This window comes from Falco rusticolus, chromosome 1, assembly GCF_015220075.1.
Source record: "Falco rusticolus isolate bFalRus1 chromosome 1, bFalRus1.pri, whole genome shotgun sequence".
NCBI classification, from domain to species: domain Eukaryota; kingdom Metazoa; phylum Chordata; class Aves; order Falconiformes; family Falconidae; genus Falco; species Falco rusticolus.
The window spans coordinates 28,884,463-28,904,419 of NC_051187.1; the positions used below are offsets into that span (position 1 = coordinate 28,884,463).

Sequence of the window (19,957 nt, forward strand, 5' to 3'; positions counted from 1 at the left end):
CATTTCCATTTAATTCATTCTACTTTGAAATCAGCAAAAGAAAATTTCTACTTGATCTTTTCTTATTTTGGCTGTACAGTTTTAATTTTCAATAAGCAAAATCTGTGACAGGCACAACAGAGATTCTTATGAAACTGCTGTGAAAATGCAGTAATATAAATGCAGAAAATAGTAATTATTATTTCCTATTTTTGCCTCTTAGATTATTATTCTTTTTCAAATAGATTATTGATTTCACTGACTTCATAGCAGGTCCACATAAGGAAAGCACACAGAGGGCAGGAACAAGATTATTGCATTAGTGAGAACTGACACTGCACAGACATCAGAAACTTACTACAGTTAAAAAGATGAGTGACACAGGAAAACTAAATTATTAATCAGACATGTCTAACAGACTGCTGGGCCTTATAATATACAGGAACTAATCCCAGCATATATCTAGAAGGAGACAAAGTAAATATATGAAGTATATATAAAGTATAATCACTGATGCAATTATCTTCCTCTTGCTCCAGCAAAAACATATTTTACCTTCAGGGGTTCCTTTGCAAGATCATACTGGCTAGAGGTTCATGGCTAGAGAAGCATCCTTGAAATAGGCTGCTATGATCATTGTATAAGTCAGTGATATGAAGGACAAAGGCATCAAATCCATTTGTTTAAAGCAGTATTTTATTTGTTAGTATAACCTGGAGCAACCACAGTGACCATTATCCTTATCTGAGCATCTCTAACTCACAACACCAAAAGAGGCTTGAAAAAAAGATTTGTGTGCTTGAAAGCTTGGCTGGTTTTTCTAACTTTATTGGATGGCCTAATAAAAGACATTACCTCTAGCCACAAACCTTCCTTCACTTATATTTCTATTCTTCAGGACTAGAACAGTGCCAGTATTGAGTAAGGGAGATCGGCATTTTCCTTTATAAAGAACCAGCCATACAGAATGGCCCTGTAAGCCAAATACTTGCATTGTAACACGGGAAATATTAACTACTGTGTCCACTTTAACGGTGAGTGAACTCCTGTGGCCCTGAGTGCTACCAAAGATCCAAAGGAGACAGAACATAACTCCAGACAGGCGGCGCTCCCTCCATCAGACAATTCCTGTCTTTGCGTGTCAGAGTCTCACCGTGCTTAATGAGTGGCCCATAATTTGAATGAGGTAAGAGCAGCGAGGAGGAATTACTGAATCTCCACTGACTGACTTATTACCACACAAAGCTCAATCCTGAAGCTTCCAGCCATTCTTAAAACATATGCCGCAGGATCCCTCCTGCCAGCTGGCAGCTCCACTGTTAGTCACTGCTTTTCAATGCTTGCAATTGACATTTTGTCCCTGATCCAGAATCTAAAACATAGTCTTCTCCGCTGGCTCAATCAAAGCTTCAAGCCATAGAAAAACTTCTTGCTATTGGCACACATGCACGTAGTACCCTGTACAAAATGATTCCAAAGTACATCCAGGTCTTAGACTGATCACTTTGGTTTCTGCTGCTGACATAATATATGCAGCAGGAGGCCTTCCACCTTCTGTTAGCTCTCCAAAACGAGAACTCAAGATCACAAAGAGGTTATAGCAAGCCCTTTGGATTTCACTCAGTCGTGCACTGTTTCAGAACACAAGAGCAAGAGAATCCACCTTTCAATCACACAAGGTGATTCTGTCCACATGCTCCTTGCCCAGCTACATCCTGGTAAAATCTGGTTTATGCACATGAAAATAGAAGCGTTATGCCAAGGTAAAACATTTCCACATTAAAGAGAAAAAGAGATAAAGTATTTCTCCCTGGATTGGCATACTGAGAGAGAGTAAAACTGGAGGTTTGAAGCGTCAGTAGCAGTTGGGGGGCAGCAGGCACAGAGGAAGGGGCTGTGCTGCAGAACCACGTTGTAGGTGAGCACAGCACGCGCCAGGGTGTTTTTCAATATTGAATTTACAGGCTAATGTTTCCCTCTATCACTTTCTCAAACTCTCCAGTGAACTTGAATTATTTTTCTACACTAATTTAGTTTAATCAAAATACTCATTTCACAACCTCCAAAACACGCAAAGCTCTGGTCCTATAGGGCCTCGGAGAGCCGAGTACAACACAGTCACTAATCCTGCTAGTGACAGTCAGCATTCAATATTCTAGTGCTGTAATTAATAAAACTGCGCTGTTGCTATTTTTCACTAATAGAGGATTTCCAAAAGCAAATTGCAGCAATAAATTACACCATTACAGCCTGTATTATTGTTCTGTGAGGTAACAAATCTTGCAGAAAGACAATCAGCTTTGCTAAGAGAAAAAAAAATACAGAGGACAAATCAGATGACTAGGACCTGATTAAAATTAATGTCAGTGTTACTTTTGTTTCCATTTACTTGCTGAAATTCCCACTCTCACCAGCCCGCTGGCTTGCTGATGCCCATGCTATGGGGCTGGTCCTTTAAATATTAGGCGTGATCTGTTTCTGACAGGAAAAACAATCTTGATAGGTTCACTGTCTGTGCCAAAGTACATTGCCAGGCCCTGCAGTTTAACTATGGTCTAAATCACACATCACAGCAATAGGGCCACCACCACAGTGTGGAAATTTTGGTCTGTTAATTCATTTAGCCTATGTGCATCAATCTGGAGACCTTGGGCATCGCAGAAAGACCTTTGTGTAAGCCCCTCCAGCGTAGCAAAGTAGGTTTCAGGCTACCAAAGTTGGTAGTCCAGGCTTTGGTGCAGTCTTGGTACCCTTTTGATACTGGGATTATGAATAGATCAAATCCCATCATCACTGCTGCTCCCCCAGTCTTTACAGCAGCTGCTGCACAGGCGAAGAGAAAGTGGCAGCAACACGGCGCTAGCCTTCTCCCCAGGGCTGGACTGAGCCCTCTCCTGCTTTACCCACCTCAAGCAGAACTACTGAGTTTGAAGTACAGATTCCTAATGAATTCGATGACAAACATCCTTAGTGATGAGCGTCTGGCTGGATAATGAACTCTAAACTGGAAGCAGGGCAGGCAAACATGCATCTAATACAAACCAAAGGTGAAAGTTGCTGGGTTTTTTAATACTTGGGGTAGCTCGTTATAACACCGAGGCTTATAAAAGTCCTGGTCATTTTTTTCCCCATGCTCACTCATTAGCTTCCATTAGAGTAAAGCATCTTCTTGTTGTCTACATAGTTGCACTGTCAAAGCTGGAGCACCTCAGAACCTCATTAATTAAAGTTCAGCCTAAACAATTCGCAATTCTGCTCAGTGAGTATCTCACTGGATTGTGAAGAATGAGGTATTCCCCAGAAATACTAGAACTCTCTTTAAAGATCAGATAAAAATCATCGTTAGAAGCTGCCAATTAAGAGTAATTGTTCCTGTTTTTTGGTATGGGTCACAGCTAACCAACTTAATGCTTAAGTTGGCTGAGAAACTGCTGTGTTTGCAAACACACCTGCTCCGTGCTGGCAGGTGCTGCTCAGCCTGTCATCCCTTTGAGGTGACAACACGAGAGGGTGGAGATGATTTTACTCTCTAGGGTAAACCACAACTGTTCGTTGTCTGGAAAAAGTTTGGGCACTGCCTGGACTTGTATTTATCAGTTAAGTCAAGCCAATTGATTGTTAGCTAAAGCTAATAAGAAAGCTCTAGTTTAGATGCAAACTGGTATATTAACTTCCATAGGAGAGGGCAGAACCTAGCAACTGGGACTACTGAGGTTGATTCCCCTTCCAGCGCGGCCAGCACCTCGTGAACAGAGCTGGGCAATGTTCTTCCATCTCCCTTTACATTTCTTCCAAACCCTTTGCAGCCGAGGTGCAGTGCCGCAGGAGATTCCATCAGGCACAGCACGTGCCTCCCATCGCTGGCCATGGGGGAGCTCTGCTCAGGGGCTGAACCGCTGAATACACGCTACAGACCTAAACCCAGTAACTCCTCTGCCTTCACATTCCAGTGCTGTTTGAGCTGCTAATTTTTTGCGGAGTATCAGCCTCTGAAATTGGTCTATTGCTCCTGCTGAGAAGTGCTTCTCTGTTCTCCTCCATCTGATCTGGCAGTGGAGGCGGCAGGAGAGGGCATGTGGGGCGAATACAGCCCTTAGCAGCTACAGCACCAAAATACACAGCCCTGCAACGCCCTTTTCAAGCACTATCAACTGGGTCCAGTGCTCACTTTCTGGTGGCTCATTACTACGAGGTCTCTGCTCACGTGTGTGTGGCAGCTGTGAAATTGCCTTTCTGGTTATGTCAAACAAGCAGAATTTTAATCAGCTCTCATTTAAAATATAAACAGTTATTTAAGATGTCTTCTTCTGATAGAGCAGTATCACAAACCTGAACCAATACTTAAAGCAGACCCCAAATCTTGCCCAATAAATCACAGGAACAAAAGAATCTCGAGTTCACCTGTTACACAACGCAATGCCGTATGAACCAACACCCAAATTATATGCAGCAGAACGTGGACTTGACTCACTTGCAATGCTGAGGATGAGTGCGGAGGCACTGGGCTGTCCCCACGCGCCCTGCACCGTGCCATGCTGTCAGCAGAACTGCAGGACTCTCCCAACGTGCACAAGTGATCAGTGTCAAGGATCCTGAATCCCTATGCCTGCTGTCGTAGGACAGAAGTGGGATTCTATGTCCCAGTGCCAGCTGTGCTGTCCCTCCTTTCCCATTCATGGAGCTCAGTTTTATCCCACCTTGACCAACATCTTGACCTTCATCAGCCTGGCTTGCTGGCTGAGAATCTTCTAGAGGTTTCTGACTTGTCTGCCTTCGATCTGTGCAGTGTTAATGCCGTGAGACACTCCTCTTCCAGGGGAGTGTGCAGGTACCACCGCAACACCAGGCGTCCAGTAACTGAGTCACTGGCTGTCTCACGGCACATTCTTGTTGTCCTGTAATTTTTCATTTGGTTCACAGGATTTCTCTCCTGTTGAGGCTGAGAAGCGTATATATTAAGCTTCATGTTAATCTCGCTGTGCTACAGGCAGGAAAACTAACAAAGAAAACCAGAAATTCTCTACATGGTAGAGATATTTAAAAATCTGGAAGCTAGCTGACCCCATCTCTCCTCAGCATTTTAAAAATCTCCAAGTAATCCATTCAACAGCATTGTCAGATATGAGGGATGCTGGAAGAGGAAATTATACATACTGTTGTGCTGCACAGAAAATGACATAGAACTCGATCCAATGGAAAAATTAATTCCAGCCAGCTGAGATAGCCTTATTGATCCATTCTCATTTCCTGCAAAAGGTAGGACTGAATGTGATTGTAGTAAAGAAAACAGAAGCTAGAAGCAGAAGTGCAGTGGTTGTAGAAATGATGACTGGGACTTAAAAAGGCACTGTTAAGTTGAGCCATTCTGAATTCTTTATGTTGTCTGCATCTTCTGACCAATTTAAGATAATGAACAACAGTTCATCCTTTTTTTTTGCTTTTGTTTCCTGATGGGCAGACAACAAAAAAGCCAATTCTTAACAGATAAGATTAATCAATACGCGCTGCTAGTCGCAGCTCAACGCACTGTGGGAAGCGGCCAATTTATAAGCGGGCATGCAGGCTCCCGACTTCATTGCCTGTAAATATAGAGCAATGACACAAACTTTAGTGACATTATATTCACCATAAATCTAAAGGAAGGAACGCTATCCTCTTTTAAACAATTGTAACCTGCCACGATGGAAACTGCAGGCACAGAAGTAATCTCTGTTACACCAGAGAATTGTAACTCTGGTCTTTCAGACCCAGCACTCTGTTGTAACTGAACTCTAAACCCTCTTGCCTTCATGGTGTTATTTAGGGCTGCACAGTTGATTCAAGTTGTCCCAGTTAGTATTACTAATAGCAATAGAATAGTTTTACATCAAATACATTTCCTTCAACTTGCGTTTATTGGAGGTGATTCACAATTAAACTGAGACAATACCTGCCAGCTGAAAACTTTGATATGTAGATTATCTGTTTGTTTGTTTGTGATAAGAAAATCAGGAAATGGATGTGTTTATATGGCCTCAGATTTTATCTTCTGGAAAGATCCTCAGTGCCCGTTGCCCCCTGCTTCATTCAAGACTGAAGGATTAACAAGAGTGAAAATTCCAGATGTCTGTGACCTTGAGACAGAGCTCTACAGTGTGAAGTCACAGACTGCGCAGGGATGAAAACCCTATTTATTTAGGTCCGTATCTTAAAATATTATTACAGGGACTTCATTACAATGAAATACCTTAAAAAATCTTTACCTTAGGGAATGGCACACATAAATGTGCATATAAAATAACCATTGCTTTGGAAGCTAAATTTTCGATCACCTGTATTTTAACGGAAAGCAAGTTAACAAGCACACATAAAAATGTCAAAAAGTGGTTTTGGCTGAGTCACAGCTCTGCATCTTAGATGTCTGTTCACTTCTGCAGCAGAATTGTCAACACATTGAGTTCTGAACATAAAGAAAGTTATACGCAAACCAAGCCCTTCCTAATGAAACCATTTACCACTGAGTGAAAGGAATGTGTGGAACTGTACTGCTTCGCGAGAAGCTGGGGAGAACCTCAGTGACACATCACTGCTGGGTCTGCCAGGGTACTCCACATAAAAACTCTGAACTTCGGTTAACCAGCAGTTCACAGGATGATATTATGGAAGGAAAAGATAGAGTTTACATCAGCAGAAAGGCAGGACGTGTAGAGACAGGTTATATCTTTTATTAGACCCACTGATACAACTGGGGAGAAAAGACAAAGTTTGAGCACGTGAGGTGTGAAACCACAGCAACAGCCCTTAAGAAATATCTGAGAGTCATTCCAGCTTGGATTTGCATGGAAGCAGTTGTCAATAGATTACAGAGCCTGATACATGAAGGCTGAAAGACCCACTGAAAATTTAGTAGTGGTATTATTTTAAAGAGGGAATATGCATAGATGAGCAAGTTGCATGGCTTCCCATGGTGACAAATGTCTTTTGGAGTGAATTCAGACTCAAAGTCTCAGAACAGACTCCTGACACCAGGTTTATGCTTCAGCACTTTAAATACCTGGATGTCATGCAAGTGACAGTTAAGAGATAAACTAATTCAGAGGGAGTTTATCCTGCTGTTGAAGGACTACTACTTCAGTTCCACCCACAGGGACCCAGATGGTCTTACATAAATATTCAATCATCGATTCCCCATCTTCCTCCCATGAAGGAGTTCTCTTTTAATATTAATGTGCCTTATGGGCATCAAACAATGACCTTATACACAGGTCTTCTACCTTGTTCTATCCCAAAGCAAAATTCCATAGTATTAAAAAAATGTATTATCAAAAGCATGAGAAGAAATCTCTTCATAAATTGCCTAAAACACGGTCTCATGCCAAACACAAACATACAGACTTCAGTGCGATTAGTATGTGTGTGTGGGCTATAAATGTGGACAATTTTGGGTTTGTTTTTTAATCTAGCCAAGTGACAAAATCAATATAGTTGGCCACATTTGCTCATGACAGGATAGAAATTTGAGGAAAATGTGGAAAGTAAGTTGCAACAACCTTGTACACCTTAATTGGCAAGTTCTGAGGTTACTTGTGATTAATTGAGGAGGTTTTAAAAAGCAGCTTAGCAGATAATTAATTAAGCTCCTATGAAAGCACTTTCCTGATTGATTCTGCAACATGTAACATGAAATAAAAAATGCAAGAATAGGGCACAACTCAGACAGTAGATTTTCTCTACTGGAAGATTAAATCTTTGGGGTAGATCCTCCTCTCAGCAGACAGTAGGATATAGTTTCTGTTCTGCCTTAAGAAATATTTTTATTTTCTTATTTAACTCTCCTTCTTGATGAATTTTACAATCCCCAGTTCTGTAGTATTTTACAGCTGTTGTGATTTAATTGAATCAAGAGATCTGAAGAAGGGATCGTGTGCCTGGAAGTGCACCAATGTTTTTCCATCTATATCAGATGGTCCAATAAATGACATTACCTCTTTAAAATGTTGCCTAAGTTAATCATTGCTATTCAATGATGGACATATAAATTTAATCTCATACTTTGAATGAGACATATAGAACCTCATTTAGCCTGCAAAAAAGATATACTGAGTGGATGGTTGCACCAAGTGCCATACTTCAGATCTTGTAGCGAGGGTATTACACATGTCTGACTAGGATCTATGTTTGATGTATCCTTCCCCACAGTAATTAACTAAAATTCTGGTATGTGAGAGTTAGAAAGCAACAGAATCAGTTAGAACCACATTTTTCTAACTTTTCTGCCTCATTTTTCTCTCTAAATACCTTGAAGGGTGAAATGTCCTCCAAAATTACTCAGATTGATTAACTTCTGAGCTCAGAAAAAAATCTACTTATCTCAAATTTACATCTTATTTTTTTCTGGGGAAAAGTTATTACACTTATTCTCAGCCCAGTAGTTTTGGTATCTCTTGCTCCTCATATTTCACTGTAGTATTCACTGTAGCAGCATCACGGCATTGTTGTTTCTCACTGTATACACTATTTAGCACAGTAGTTAGGCACACAGAATACAGGTTCTCCTAAAACCCTCTGCATGATGAATTTCCATTGATTTTTCAGCAGCTCTATCCTACCACTTGCTCCACTGATTCGAGTCCTATAAGGCGCTTTTAAAATTCTAGGTTCAGTTCTTACTGACAATGTCAATTCTTTAATCTCTTTCATTCCAAAATACTGCAGCAACAATTGAACTAACCTTTTGAAGACCCACTTGATTTTGTCTTGCTACTTTTTTGTAATGTAATCAGGCATAGGGCAATAAAAGATATATGATTGTTCTTGCTTCGTAAGTTTGGAACAGCTCACATGAGACATGCTTTACTCTGGGAGTCAGAAACAACCTCTGTGTTACACTCAAACTGAGCAAGTTTGCTGCTTCCACCCTTGGAAGGCTGGCTAGGATGCCCATCGGACCAACAGCAGAGCCTCAGTCAGATCCTACACCCTACTCCAGTACAGTATCTTCGGGCAGCTCCTTCTTTCCCTTTTTTTTTTTTGGCCACCTTTAAAAACTCTGCCTGCCAGATTTTACTTTCGATGTTAGCAGTTTTGCGGCAGGACCACTCCATGCTTACATCACCAAAATCTACTTTGCTCTCTAGAGGCTTATGAAGCACCCACCCTTGCTGATAGACCAAGATCCACTCTCTGTATGCAGTGCCGGCGGCTCTTCGCAGGGAGCCTGGAGATAAAGACTGGGCTCTGACTTCTCTGTAGATGCAGTATCACCCTCTCTCTTGTCAGTGTGACTCTTCTCTCTGAACAGGAGAACTGCCAGGTAATCAGCTCAGCTAGAGATTAATGCCTAAATGAAGAAAGCCCCCTGGCTGGATATGCAGCGTTAGCTAACAGAAAACTCTGAAAATTCCCTTTATCTACTAATATCCTGCTAGCAAAGCAAATTTTGCATTGGTATCCCATCTGGCTGGATTCTGTTAACACAGTATATTTTGGCTTCAGCCAAGTGTTATCACAAGCTACAGAAATGAGATAAACAAACATAAGAAAGCTTTGCGAAGAGAAAGGTTTAATGATTTCAGTATCTGAACCCTGTGCACAACCCAAATTGCCTAATGGTACATCTGTTGGGAATCAAGGACCTCACCTTACAGGGTTTATGCAATGCTAAATTCATTCACTTCTACCTCCAGTTCTTAAAGGAAGCCTTGTAGGCAGATGGATTTAAATCTAGAATAGACACAAGTCTGCAAGCAAATCTTGAACCTTCTGTGCAAGTGCAAAAGTGTTAGACTCTGATACGAGATATTAAAATCTTGATTGCCTCCGATATGGAATATGGAGAAGAAGCTGCTGAATTCTTTCAAGAAACGAACAAGAAGACGTTAAGTCTGCCAGCAGACAGATGTCTATCATTTGGTACTGGAAAGCATCTACCTCAAAATAAATCTGACCACAGAAGCCTTCCTTACACACGTTCTCACATCTTTAGAGGACAGATGTGCAAATATGTATTCCCTGTCCAACCCCACAGGTAATGAGGACAATTATTTCCCTCTCAGATCTGGAACGTAGCACAGGCTTTCTGCTGACTTAAATGCCTTTGGATCAGGAAATTGCTGGGCATGACCTCATTTGATATGAGCAGCAGCTTTACTCTTCAAAGGGAAAGAATATATTGAAGACTAGGACTTCCAGGAAATAATACTCATCTAATTATCTGCTGCAAACCACTGAACGCTGTTCAAAGGAAAGACTGCCAGCATTTCACCACCAAGACTGTGCACAAGAGAGGCAAAATTCACAAGTGGGATGGATATGTCTAACTTTTCTTCCAAATCCTAAGCTCTATCACTGACTCATGGTGGCACGGGTAGTTCCTTTTATTAATTGCCACTCGGTCCTGTCCTAGGTAGCTGGCAGCTTTGTGCTTCTCCCTTTCCTGAGGTATGGCAAGATTTCGAAAATAAATGCTCAGTTCCTACTTCACTTGTGAACACAGAAAAAGTTCTCAACAAGTACCTAAATCCCACAGAAAATAAAATGCCTACCTCAAACCAGTGCACCTGAGATGCTGGAGATACCACTGAAATTTCTTGTTTGCAGGAACTGGACCCCAGGTCGTTCACTTGCAGGAGGGGGCCCTGACTGCCAAGTCTCGGCGCTCCCAGGGTCCCAGTCTTGCTCTGCAGAAGTGACTGCGTGTTCACTGGGCCAGAGGATGAGGTGGAGACACTGCTTCCACAAATCATTTTTTGTGAGCCTCGTAAAGACAGGCAATAGGTATGATTTCACAGGCATGTAGGTAGCCCACAACTGGTGCTACAACACTGAGCGGAGCAAGTAGATTGCAACCCAAGGCATTTTTCCACACGGAAGTCTACACTTCATTTTTCTTAAATATATTTAGTATTGAGGCTGTTACTATTTTCTGTTTCTTCCTGAAAACCACGTGTTCTTCCACTAGGGAAACAGCCAGCAGAATCAGTATCAGCTTCAGCCTACTAAGGACCGAGCAACTTAGGCTGTAGCAGAACGGTGCTTGAGGCCCTCTGAAGTTGCTCTACAGCTTGCAAGTTCCAGCCGTGTAATGGCAATTAGAAATGGGAAGGTAAATGTACGTGGCTTTGTGCTACGAGCTGGCAGCCTGGAGGAAACCACGCCTGACAGAAACCCAGGATTTAAAGCCTGAGAGAGATTTGTGAAGTGGCATCATCCCTTTCCTCTGCGGAAGTTTCTAAGAACTGAACCCATGAGGTGTACGGACCATAAGTGAGGGCCTGATTTCAGCAAGGAGTCCTGCACAGCTGTACAGGGGGAGGCAGGGCAGAGGGGAACCCCCCGCGCGCCTGTCTGAGTCTTGGGGTATGTTTTGTCAGACCACATACAGATTGGACGGAGCAACATGCTGAAACAATTTCTTACCATTGCCAATGGAACAATTCCAACAAGATCCTTCTGGCAGATGAAGATTTCAGACAAGGTGATGTCTGTTGTCCCCTTCCGAGGGTATTCCACCTGCCAGGTGATGGGCTGCGTTCCAGAAAGGGTGCTGAAACTGGCTATTTCAAAGTTCATCTGCACGACCTCATTGAATAAACTGTTACTTCTGAAAAGAGGAAAACAGGGAAAGGGAAGAGCTATTACTTTTGCTGAAGAAGGCAAATGAAGTGAATCATATTAGCTACTGGAAAATGCAGCTATTTATATGCAGATATAACACAAGGCCTTTTCCAATCTACAGCTTCTTCAGAGCATACAAACTGGAATTATTCAAAACGGGTCAGCTGCTCCTGCTATGAACACTATGTTCATATGAGGGATAAAATCCACGATATTGTATCTGATGAAAGAAAAATATACTTATTCCATTACATGTTTTTTATGATTTTACAAGTATGATTCAACCCTATCACAAGACGGATTTGACCCTGATCAACCAAAGTTAAGTCCAGTGCAGCTCATGAAGACTGATGAGCCCAGAATCAGTGTATCCAAAACCCAAGATTTGTTGCATATCTCCACTATCACAATCACATAAATCCTCAGCAATGAAACTCAGTGTAACTGAAGTTCATATATGCTGCATGGATGCCGAGAAAAAAATAACATGATTAAATGGCAAAGTGACAAGATTATTCTAAACTTAGAGGTATGCTCTGGAAATTAAAAAAATGGGCAGCTGAGACCAAACAGAAAGAACAAAGCTATGTCAGGTAAAATACACCACGAAGTCAGGAGGCACAGGATAATTTGAATAACAAATACGAAAAGACATGCTGAAATTCTTTCCCTTGCATTATATTTCTTTAATTACATCAGAAATAAAAAGAATATATGAAAGAAATCTACCAAACTATCTGCTAGTTTAATTAAAAAAAAAACAAACCCAAAACCCAAACATGTTTGCATCAGAAATCATATATTAACATTTCTGGAACTTTCCAAATGTCTTTCCACAGTCTAGAAAGCCTTACTATTTCACAGAATATTACTTCAACCTAACCCTACGCTGTAATAATTTTAAAGTGAAGAGGAAGACAGGCATCTTCCTAGCTTCAGTAACCCAATCCCAGCTGCATCACACCTTTGGATGCATTCATCACATAACAGCTTCAATTTTTCCTCTTTTTTTATGCACAATACATGAAGGCCCATTTCTGAGAAAATCCATCACGAGCTGATCATGTACAAAGCACTTACATTCTCAAGTGCTAGACTTTCTTTTTACCTCTGAACAGAAATCACCATTTTTTATTACTGAAGACATATTCTGTGCTTCACTTTGCATGATTACTTTGAAATCAAATGTGTTCCCCTGATAATTATTATTGTGATTATGGGTTTTCATTTGGATGGCTTACTCTGAAAAGCCTTAATACTGTCTAATGCTTTAAATTTATATCTTTGCTGTTTTCTTGCTGTGTCAAAGGAGAGACACTGTAACACTTCTGCAACAGTGGTACATTTCCTCCATGCATTTAAAGAGGGACTTTGGGTAGCGGTGTGACAGACGGATGGGTTTCGCGATTCGTAACTCAAGAGCAGCCTACTCCCGTGTGAAGAGTTCCTACTAAATAAATCTTACTGGTTGTAAATACAAGCCAACTGTGACAACTGTAGTTTACACAGTTCTGGGACATCTCAAAATGAATACATACTGGATTGAACTTCGTAATTTATTTGAAAGCATGATTATATGCAAAGATACCTGAATCACCTGAGCTACAGCGTTCATTTAGCTGTTAAAGGCACAATTATGCCTTAGATTAATGACAGCTGAAATGCCATTATTTTCACCATTTCTAGATCTGATGCTTAGTAACTGACAGAGAAAAAGTTTTTACATGTGATTGACTATCTCAGTGCTTTCACTTACGATAAATAGAGAATAAATTTTTGCACATATAAAAGCCGTTCTAAGAGATAATGTATGTCAGGGAAGTTTTCCTGATCATGAAGTCTGCACTTCTCTAAATAGCTTCTGAGCAGATGTGGAATAGCTTTACAACAAAAGCCCCGCAACCCTGCTGGTAGGATGGGAGCTCTAGGTGGGCAGCTGCAGGTGGGAGAGCTCATCGCCAGGCCACCCACTGCCGCGCATGAGGGCTGACCACCTCCTGGCTCCCAGCTCTGGACGCACAACACCCCATTTTCTCGGCTCTTCAGACAGCTTCAAAGCGTTGGTTGCCTGGGGTTCTGCTCATGACTGTCTGTACTGCCTCCCTGCAGCACACGCTCAGCCTGGCTTTGAGCTACACAGGGGAAATACCAAGAACAAAACCTCTGGGCAGCCTGCTGCTACGCAGCACCCCACGGCATGCTTACCACTGCGAGTGGCCACAGCTGTGTACCCACTCACCCTTGGAATCGTGTCCTAGTGTCAAAACCAGGCAGTATGAGGTGACCACATCTTTTCTTCGTGGTTCCTGAGATCACCTGCAGCAGGAACTTGAGCTGAGGCTGGCTACAGTTAGCATGCACACATGCAGGCGCGTTTGGGAAGCTCTCCAGGGATCATGTGGCTGGCAGGGATTAGTCAGCTCTCAGCGTAGCCACAGCTTTTTAAAGTTACTGTCTCAGTATTTGTATTCCATATTTCATACATGTGTATATATCCTGTAGTTTACATGTGAAGGGATTCTTCTGCTACTCCAACCTAACAACACAGAGGATTCTAGTACATCTTTTGGAATTTGTATTTTAAGTCCATGATGGTCAATGGACTTTGATCATCACAATCAAAGAAAATGTCAACATTTTTTAATCTATTATGAACTCACATACACATCTGGAGAACCACATGGCAAAATGCACAACTGTAATGTAAACTGCACTTGACTTGACTGCTATTGCCTCAGTTGCATTCTCAGCAATGTTATCTTCACTGGAGCCACAAACAACAGCCTGTATCTCTAAGAAGCACTGAACTCCACTATAAACATGAAGCATTGAACTCCACCACAAACAAGTCTAACATAAACCGACCACCTTCCTCCCAAATGTAGAATTATCAGAATCACTCCTCCACCACTGACAGTTATATCTGCCACTGTGTGATCTTCTAGGACTAAAATAAGGGACTTACTGTCCATGCTTTAATTACGGACCATCTGTTGCAGTGGGGCTTGAGGGTCGTACACTCCTAAACCTCTTCTCCATTCCGCTGCAGACACAGCTATCTCCATTTTGCACATGAGGCCTGAAGGAGAGGCTATGTGACACACAAGGATATATGGAAGACTGGAACAGGGTAAGGAACTGACTTGTGGTTTTCCAAATCTCTTGTTAACTGCTGGACCATCATTCTGTTATCGATGGAAATGGGAACCACAGCTCATGATCCCAGTCTTAAATGGTCTTCAGTGCATGCATCTTAAATTTCAACATCATTCTGTATATGAGGCACATTTTTTGGTAATTGATGAGGTATTCTGTGAAAGAAATCACTGCTATTACCTTTTACAACACTGCCTCAAAAACACCTGTTTAATTTGGTTTTCCAGTTCTCACCAAGCACTTGGTACTACTCACTGAGCTACTTCAGCCAGTATCTCCTTGGTCCGTGACAAAGACAGGTTGCTTCTTCCCAAGGTATCAAGCTGTAGTGGTGGAGATACCACAAAAATGGTACCAAAATTCTTTTATGGAATTCTGTAAAACATTGCTAAAATATTTCTTCCGTAAAATACATGATACAAAAATGTCCAAAAATATGCATGGTATAAGATAAAGGTTTTATTGGCACTTTTTCAGGATGACCTGCATAATTATTTCAACGCCTGCATTTGTGAGTAATGCACCCGTCTCCCTCCACAGTGATAAAGCCTTTATGCAATGTCATGCCATCATCAGTTTCCTCCTTCTCTCTTCATACAGAAGAAACAGAGAGATGATCAACAGCTGGTAAAGCATCCACTTGAAAAAAAATATGCCTTCAGAGATGTGTAATGGCTGAGAAAAAAACTTCTCATGAAGCAGATTTAATGTTCAGAGCTTGTTCACTGACTGAAACAGCAATTCCTTAATATCTAACATTTAGAACTGTTCAGCAGCCGGAACAACAAGTAATTATAAAACTTTCCTAAAGTACACAGCACGTAGCGCTTACAAATGAAGCTGCAGGAAGGCAGGGCTTCTAAGGAATTGCTCTGGGGTAGATATATGAGTCTAATTTGATTGGATTGAGAGATCCCCTGGGACAGTTCACTCCTCGGATTTATTTTAATTTATGAATATGCTAATCATTCAGGGCTGGATTGGACCATGCGCTTGCACAAGGGAGTAAGGACTCCCTTTTGATCTACGAACAGCCACCCTGGCTCCAGGTCTGAGCACGCAGGCGTAAGTGAGGAGCACTGAACCCACAGTTACTCCTTTGCTGGAGCAGATGGACAATGATTAGGTGCTACTTATTGGTTACAGCAGCTGAGCCAGCAAGTTAGTGATGGGGTTAGTAATTTACTACTGGCATACGCTAGCAGTAAATTACTGCCCCAGGAGAAGGAGAAGGAACTGTGCTGCAAAGCTGTGTGAATGCTTCTGAGGAGTGCTCAATTTTTCTGAAACTCTGAGTTTTAGAAAAAGAAGGTGGAACAGAAATACTCTGTTAATGGAAAGATAATAAAAAAATGCATAAAAGGCAAACCAGAAGCGACACAGGGAGAAGCTGCCATGGAACTCACCAGCTCTTGTCAACTACATGGCCAGAACACACACTTTTGATATCAGCTAGTGTTAATTTAACCAAGGTTTTTGATTGATTTTAGAATATTTTTGGGTATGATATTAAGCATTCTTTTGCAACTATTTACTGATCATTCAAACCTTTAATGCCCTGAAAAATATTTACCCTTGGAAGGAGATTTTTCTTACCTGGATACAGCTGTATCAAAAGCTGTACTTAACCCTCTCTTCAACATAGGGGATCTAAACCATGGTATCACATAGACACAATCCACACGTAAGCCCATGGATAGACTCATAACGTGGGTAATACCACAGATGCCATAACGCAAAATAGACTTTCTTTCTCTGCAGAGGTCCAGGAAGAGCTGGGATGATGTTAAACCTGTCAGTGCTGGAACAGCTTGTACTGGCCGCACACAGCCAGGGCTCAGCCGAGCCCAGAAACAGTGAACCACAAGCCCAGCACTGCAAAGGCTTCCACAGGGTGCAGTGGGAGCTGGCAGATAATTACTAAGAAAAGCAGTGCAGAGGTCTCAACTGATGTAAGATCCATAAACAAATGGAAATCTTTGTTGTTGAATGCCTGTCTACATGTGCGGACCAGGAGTCTCTGATGAGAGATTTCAAAGCGCTGGGTTATTGCTCTGAGTAATAGAGCAGTTTCGATTTAAATGAGTGAATCTTTGGACTGCTACGGGCTAAATCAATAATTTTGATTTATTACAGTGGCTCTCAAAAGAGAAATTTTAAACAGTCTAGATTAAAAACATTTTTTAGCTATCCTTTATTCCACTAGATTCTTACTGAAAGTGCCTAGGGATCTGAGAATACTTCGACCTGCTGAAAATTTAGCAACTCTTTCCTCTTTAATGCTACCCAGTTTGACAGTGACATCTTAATGCAAGATCAGCACTTACTAAATGACATAAAAAATTGAAAAGTACAAACCCCATTATCCCTGAGTTACACTGCACATCTTACTCTTCACTGAAATTAATATATTGAAGTACGTTACTACCAGGTACAGAGACAAACTCCCATCAACAGTCAATGGTCAAACTGGACCTCAGAGCAATCTGTACTTGACCCCACTTAGATGTATACACCAATGCCTCTTCCCATCTTGGAAAAGACTGTAACAGGGTATAGGACATATATTCCTGCAATTTTCAATTTCTTGCTCCTCCTGCACCTTTTCCTAAACACATTTGATAACTGGGCAATTGTCAGTGGACACACCCTAGGATCAGGATGAATCACAGCAATTAAGAAAACCTAACAAAACAAAGAGATTAGAACCTGATCTGGAAAGTGTGACTGACGATGACTTTAAAGATGACAAAATTACGTGGGCAGCTTTTTACACATTGATTCACTTACACAGTCAATGCTAACAAAGGGTGGGTCATCAGCAACCCAGACTGCTTTGAATCAGTCACCGATGAGCTAAATGCTGTAATATCCACTGCTGGGACCTCAAGCTGTCCATTTCCCTTCTGAAACACTTGATCAAATGGAGTACAAATGGTTAATGTAAGTTTCTTCCACCAGGTCCTTAATCAGAGCTGTTACAAAGTTAATCCCTCTGAAAAACTGTGCAAAGGATGTAGTAATTAAAGAAGAATGCCAACTACTGGAGACAAAATGCAGTTTAAACTTCAGATTTTGCACTATTAGCCTAGCTTTCATCTTTAAACCATAAAACCAGCAGAGAAGAAAGCAAAGGATGATCTATTTTGTCAATTAATAGATAGGGAGGACATAATTTCATGGAAAACTACCACATTAAAAGTATTATGAAGGTCTTCAAAGGAAAATACCCGAGGTATAACTTAGCGAACTCCCAAGCAACATAACATATATATGTGTATCTTCAAAAGGATGATATAATGCTGTGCTGGATTTCTTCATACAGCCAGATGAGAGTTAGATTAGTTAATAAGGTTTCTTAGCTTTCTTGTCATAAACTGTGATATAAAACATAGCTTTTTGATGAAGGCATTGGACTAGGACAGGAAATCTCATTTCACTTCCAGCTCTTCCACAGCAGCCTTTAATGACCTCAGGCAAGACATGAAGATACAGATCCTTACAGCTAAAACAAAATCAATAGGAACTAGGAATCACAGAGCTTTAAAAACCCTTTGGTGTCTGTCTGCTACTTTAGGCACCTGAACACAGTACCCTTGGTCCTGAGCTGCTGGATCTCAGCAGGGTTCAGCCACATAGAAAAGAGTCAGGAGACCACTCATGGTTCAACTGCTGCATTATGCTGAGAGCTCCCACTTGCAAGAGAAATTCTTACCTGGTGAAATACGCACTGTCTGAGTGGCATAAAGCAGAGATAACATGGGGTGTGATTTTTCTGTGCCTTTATTTCCCAGCTGAACAAGGTGACTAATACTTTTTTCTTCTAGTCTCCAAAACAAAAATTTAAGAGTAAGCAGTGCCTGACTTCTCTGTACAAGCCTTGCCCACAGATGCTAATCTCAGTGATGTTAACTGCTATCCTAGAACAAACAGCAAAGTCATGTTGCTAATAAAGAATACAGAAAAACAGAAATGCTCCTCTCTTGGACTGGTAGAAAGCTGAACGAGATAGTCCCTAAAGGAGGGAGACCTGACTGGGGATCACAATAACTCACCAATTTCTTCCTTCTTTGCAGAGCACTTTTTTTAGAGTCACTAATCACCAATAAATGCTGCAGTCAACACAGCAGGCTCATTAGTCTTCCCTGATACTACATCACATCCAGGCACAAGGTAGATGAGATTGATTTTTCCCTTGTCCCAAAGGAAGCAGGCATGCGACCCTCTGCCTCAGACTGGTGCCATCATGTAAAGGCTAGGTGCAAATCCCAGTACTGAGCTATCATCATCTCCCACTTTTATTTCATCTTCCATTCAGTTTGCACAATATATTAGCCTGCTATATCTTCATTATAATTTCAGATAACAAAATACATAGGCAGATTGGTCAAGAAATAAGCTTTTGCAGTGATTCATCATCTCTTCCTGCCTCTGAGAAGGACATTTTCTACTTAGTATTCATTCAGCACTGGAATCCCTCCAGAATCACTGTAAGCAAGCAGTATTTTCCTATTTTGGAGACGGCAAATATGTAAGCACTGAAAATCTTCCAAGGGACACCACTGGAAAGGAGACCCTGAGCAGAGATTTCCAGAGATCCACTCCAAACCCAGTGCTTTCCACTGGAGAATGGAAGTCAGAACCATCCCGATCATCAGCATTAGATTATATGGCTCTTTCAGCCTGCTAAAAGCAGCAAGATGAGATCAAATACACAAAAGCATGCTTTATCATTCACTTTGAATTGCTTGCTTTAATAGTTTGGGAACAGTCAGTAAAACACTGAGACAGGAGAACGTCTTTGAAAGAGCTGCCTATATAACAGATTTTCTGATTACAAATACCTTGCATGTCTGTTTTACTCCATTTATAAGCAACGGTACCCCTGGAACTGATACAGAACAAGGCACTCCATTTACTAAATCCATTTATGAGTTAGATGGACTCAGCCTCCTCTTTCAGTCTCCACTTGTGACTGGTATTCATACCAAGCCCTACCTGCAGATACCACAGTGCAGCACGATGCAAGAGACAGCTCACCAATTCCCTGAGCATGCACTCCCAGGTGCCAAACCAGTATCCTCTGGGAGGATATACAAAAATCAGGGTACACACGATTAGTAATGGGATTTTGAGAGTATGATCCAAATGGCACGGAGATGTAGAAGGGTCTGGTTACTGGAGTAGCCCCAAGCAGGCCACCCCTTCCAGCAAAGATGTGCCAGTT

The 19,957-nt window shown here is 41.5% G+C and overlaps 1 protein-coding gene across 1 annotated transcript in view; it reads right to left on the bottom strand.

The window, feature by feature from the left end:
* Window positions 1–19,957, bottom strand: part of TMEM132C (transmembrane protein 132C) — a 221,574-nt gene that overhangs the window by 44,253 nt on the left and 157,364 nt on the right. Inside the window, exon 4 of the mRNA XM_037375320.1 lies at window positions 11,377–11,560. Coding sequence (XP_037231217.1) covers window positions 11,377–11,560 — 184 coding nt within the window. The remainder of the gene's footprint in view (window positions 1–11,376; window positions 11,561–19,957) is intronic.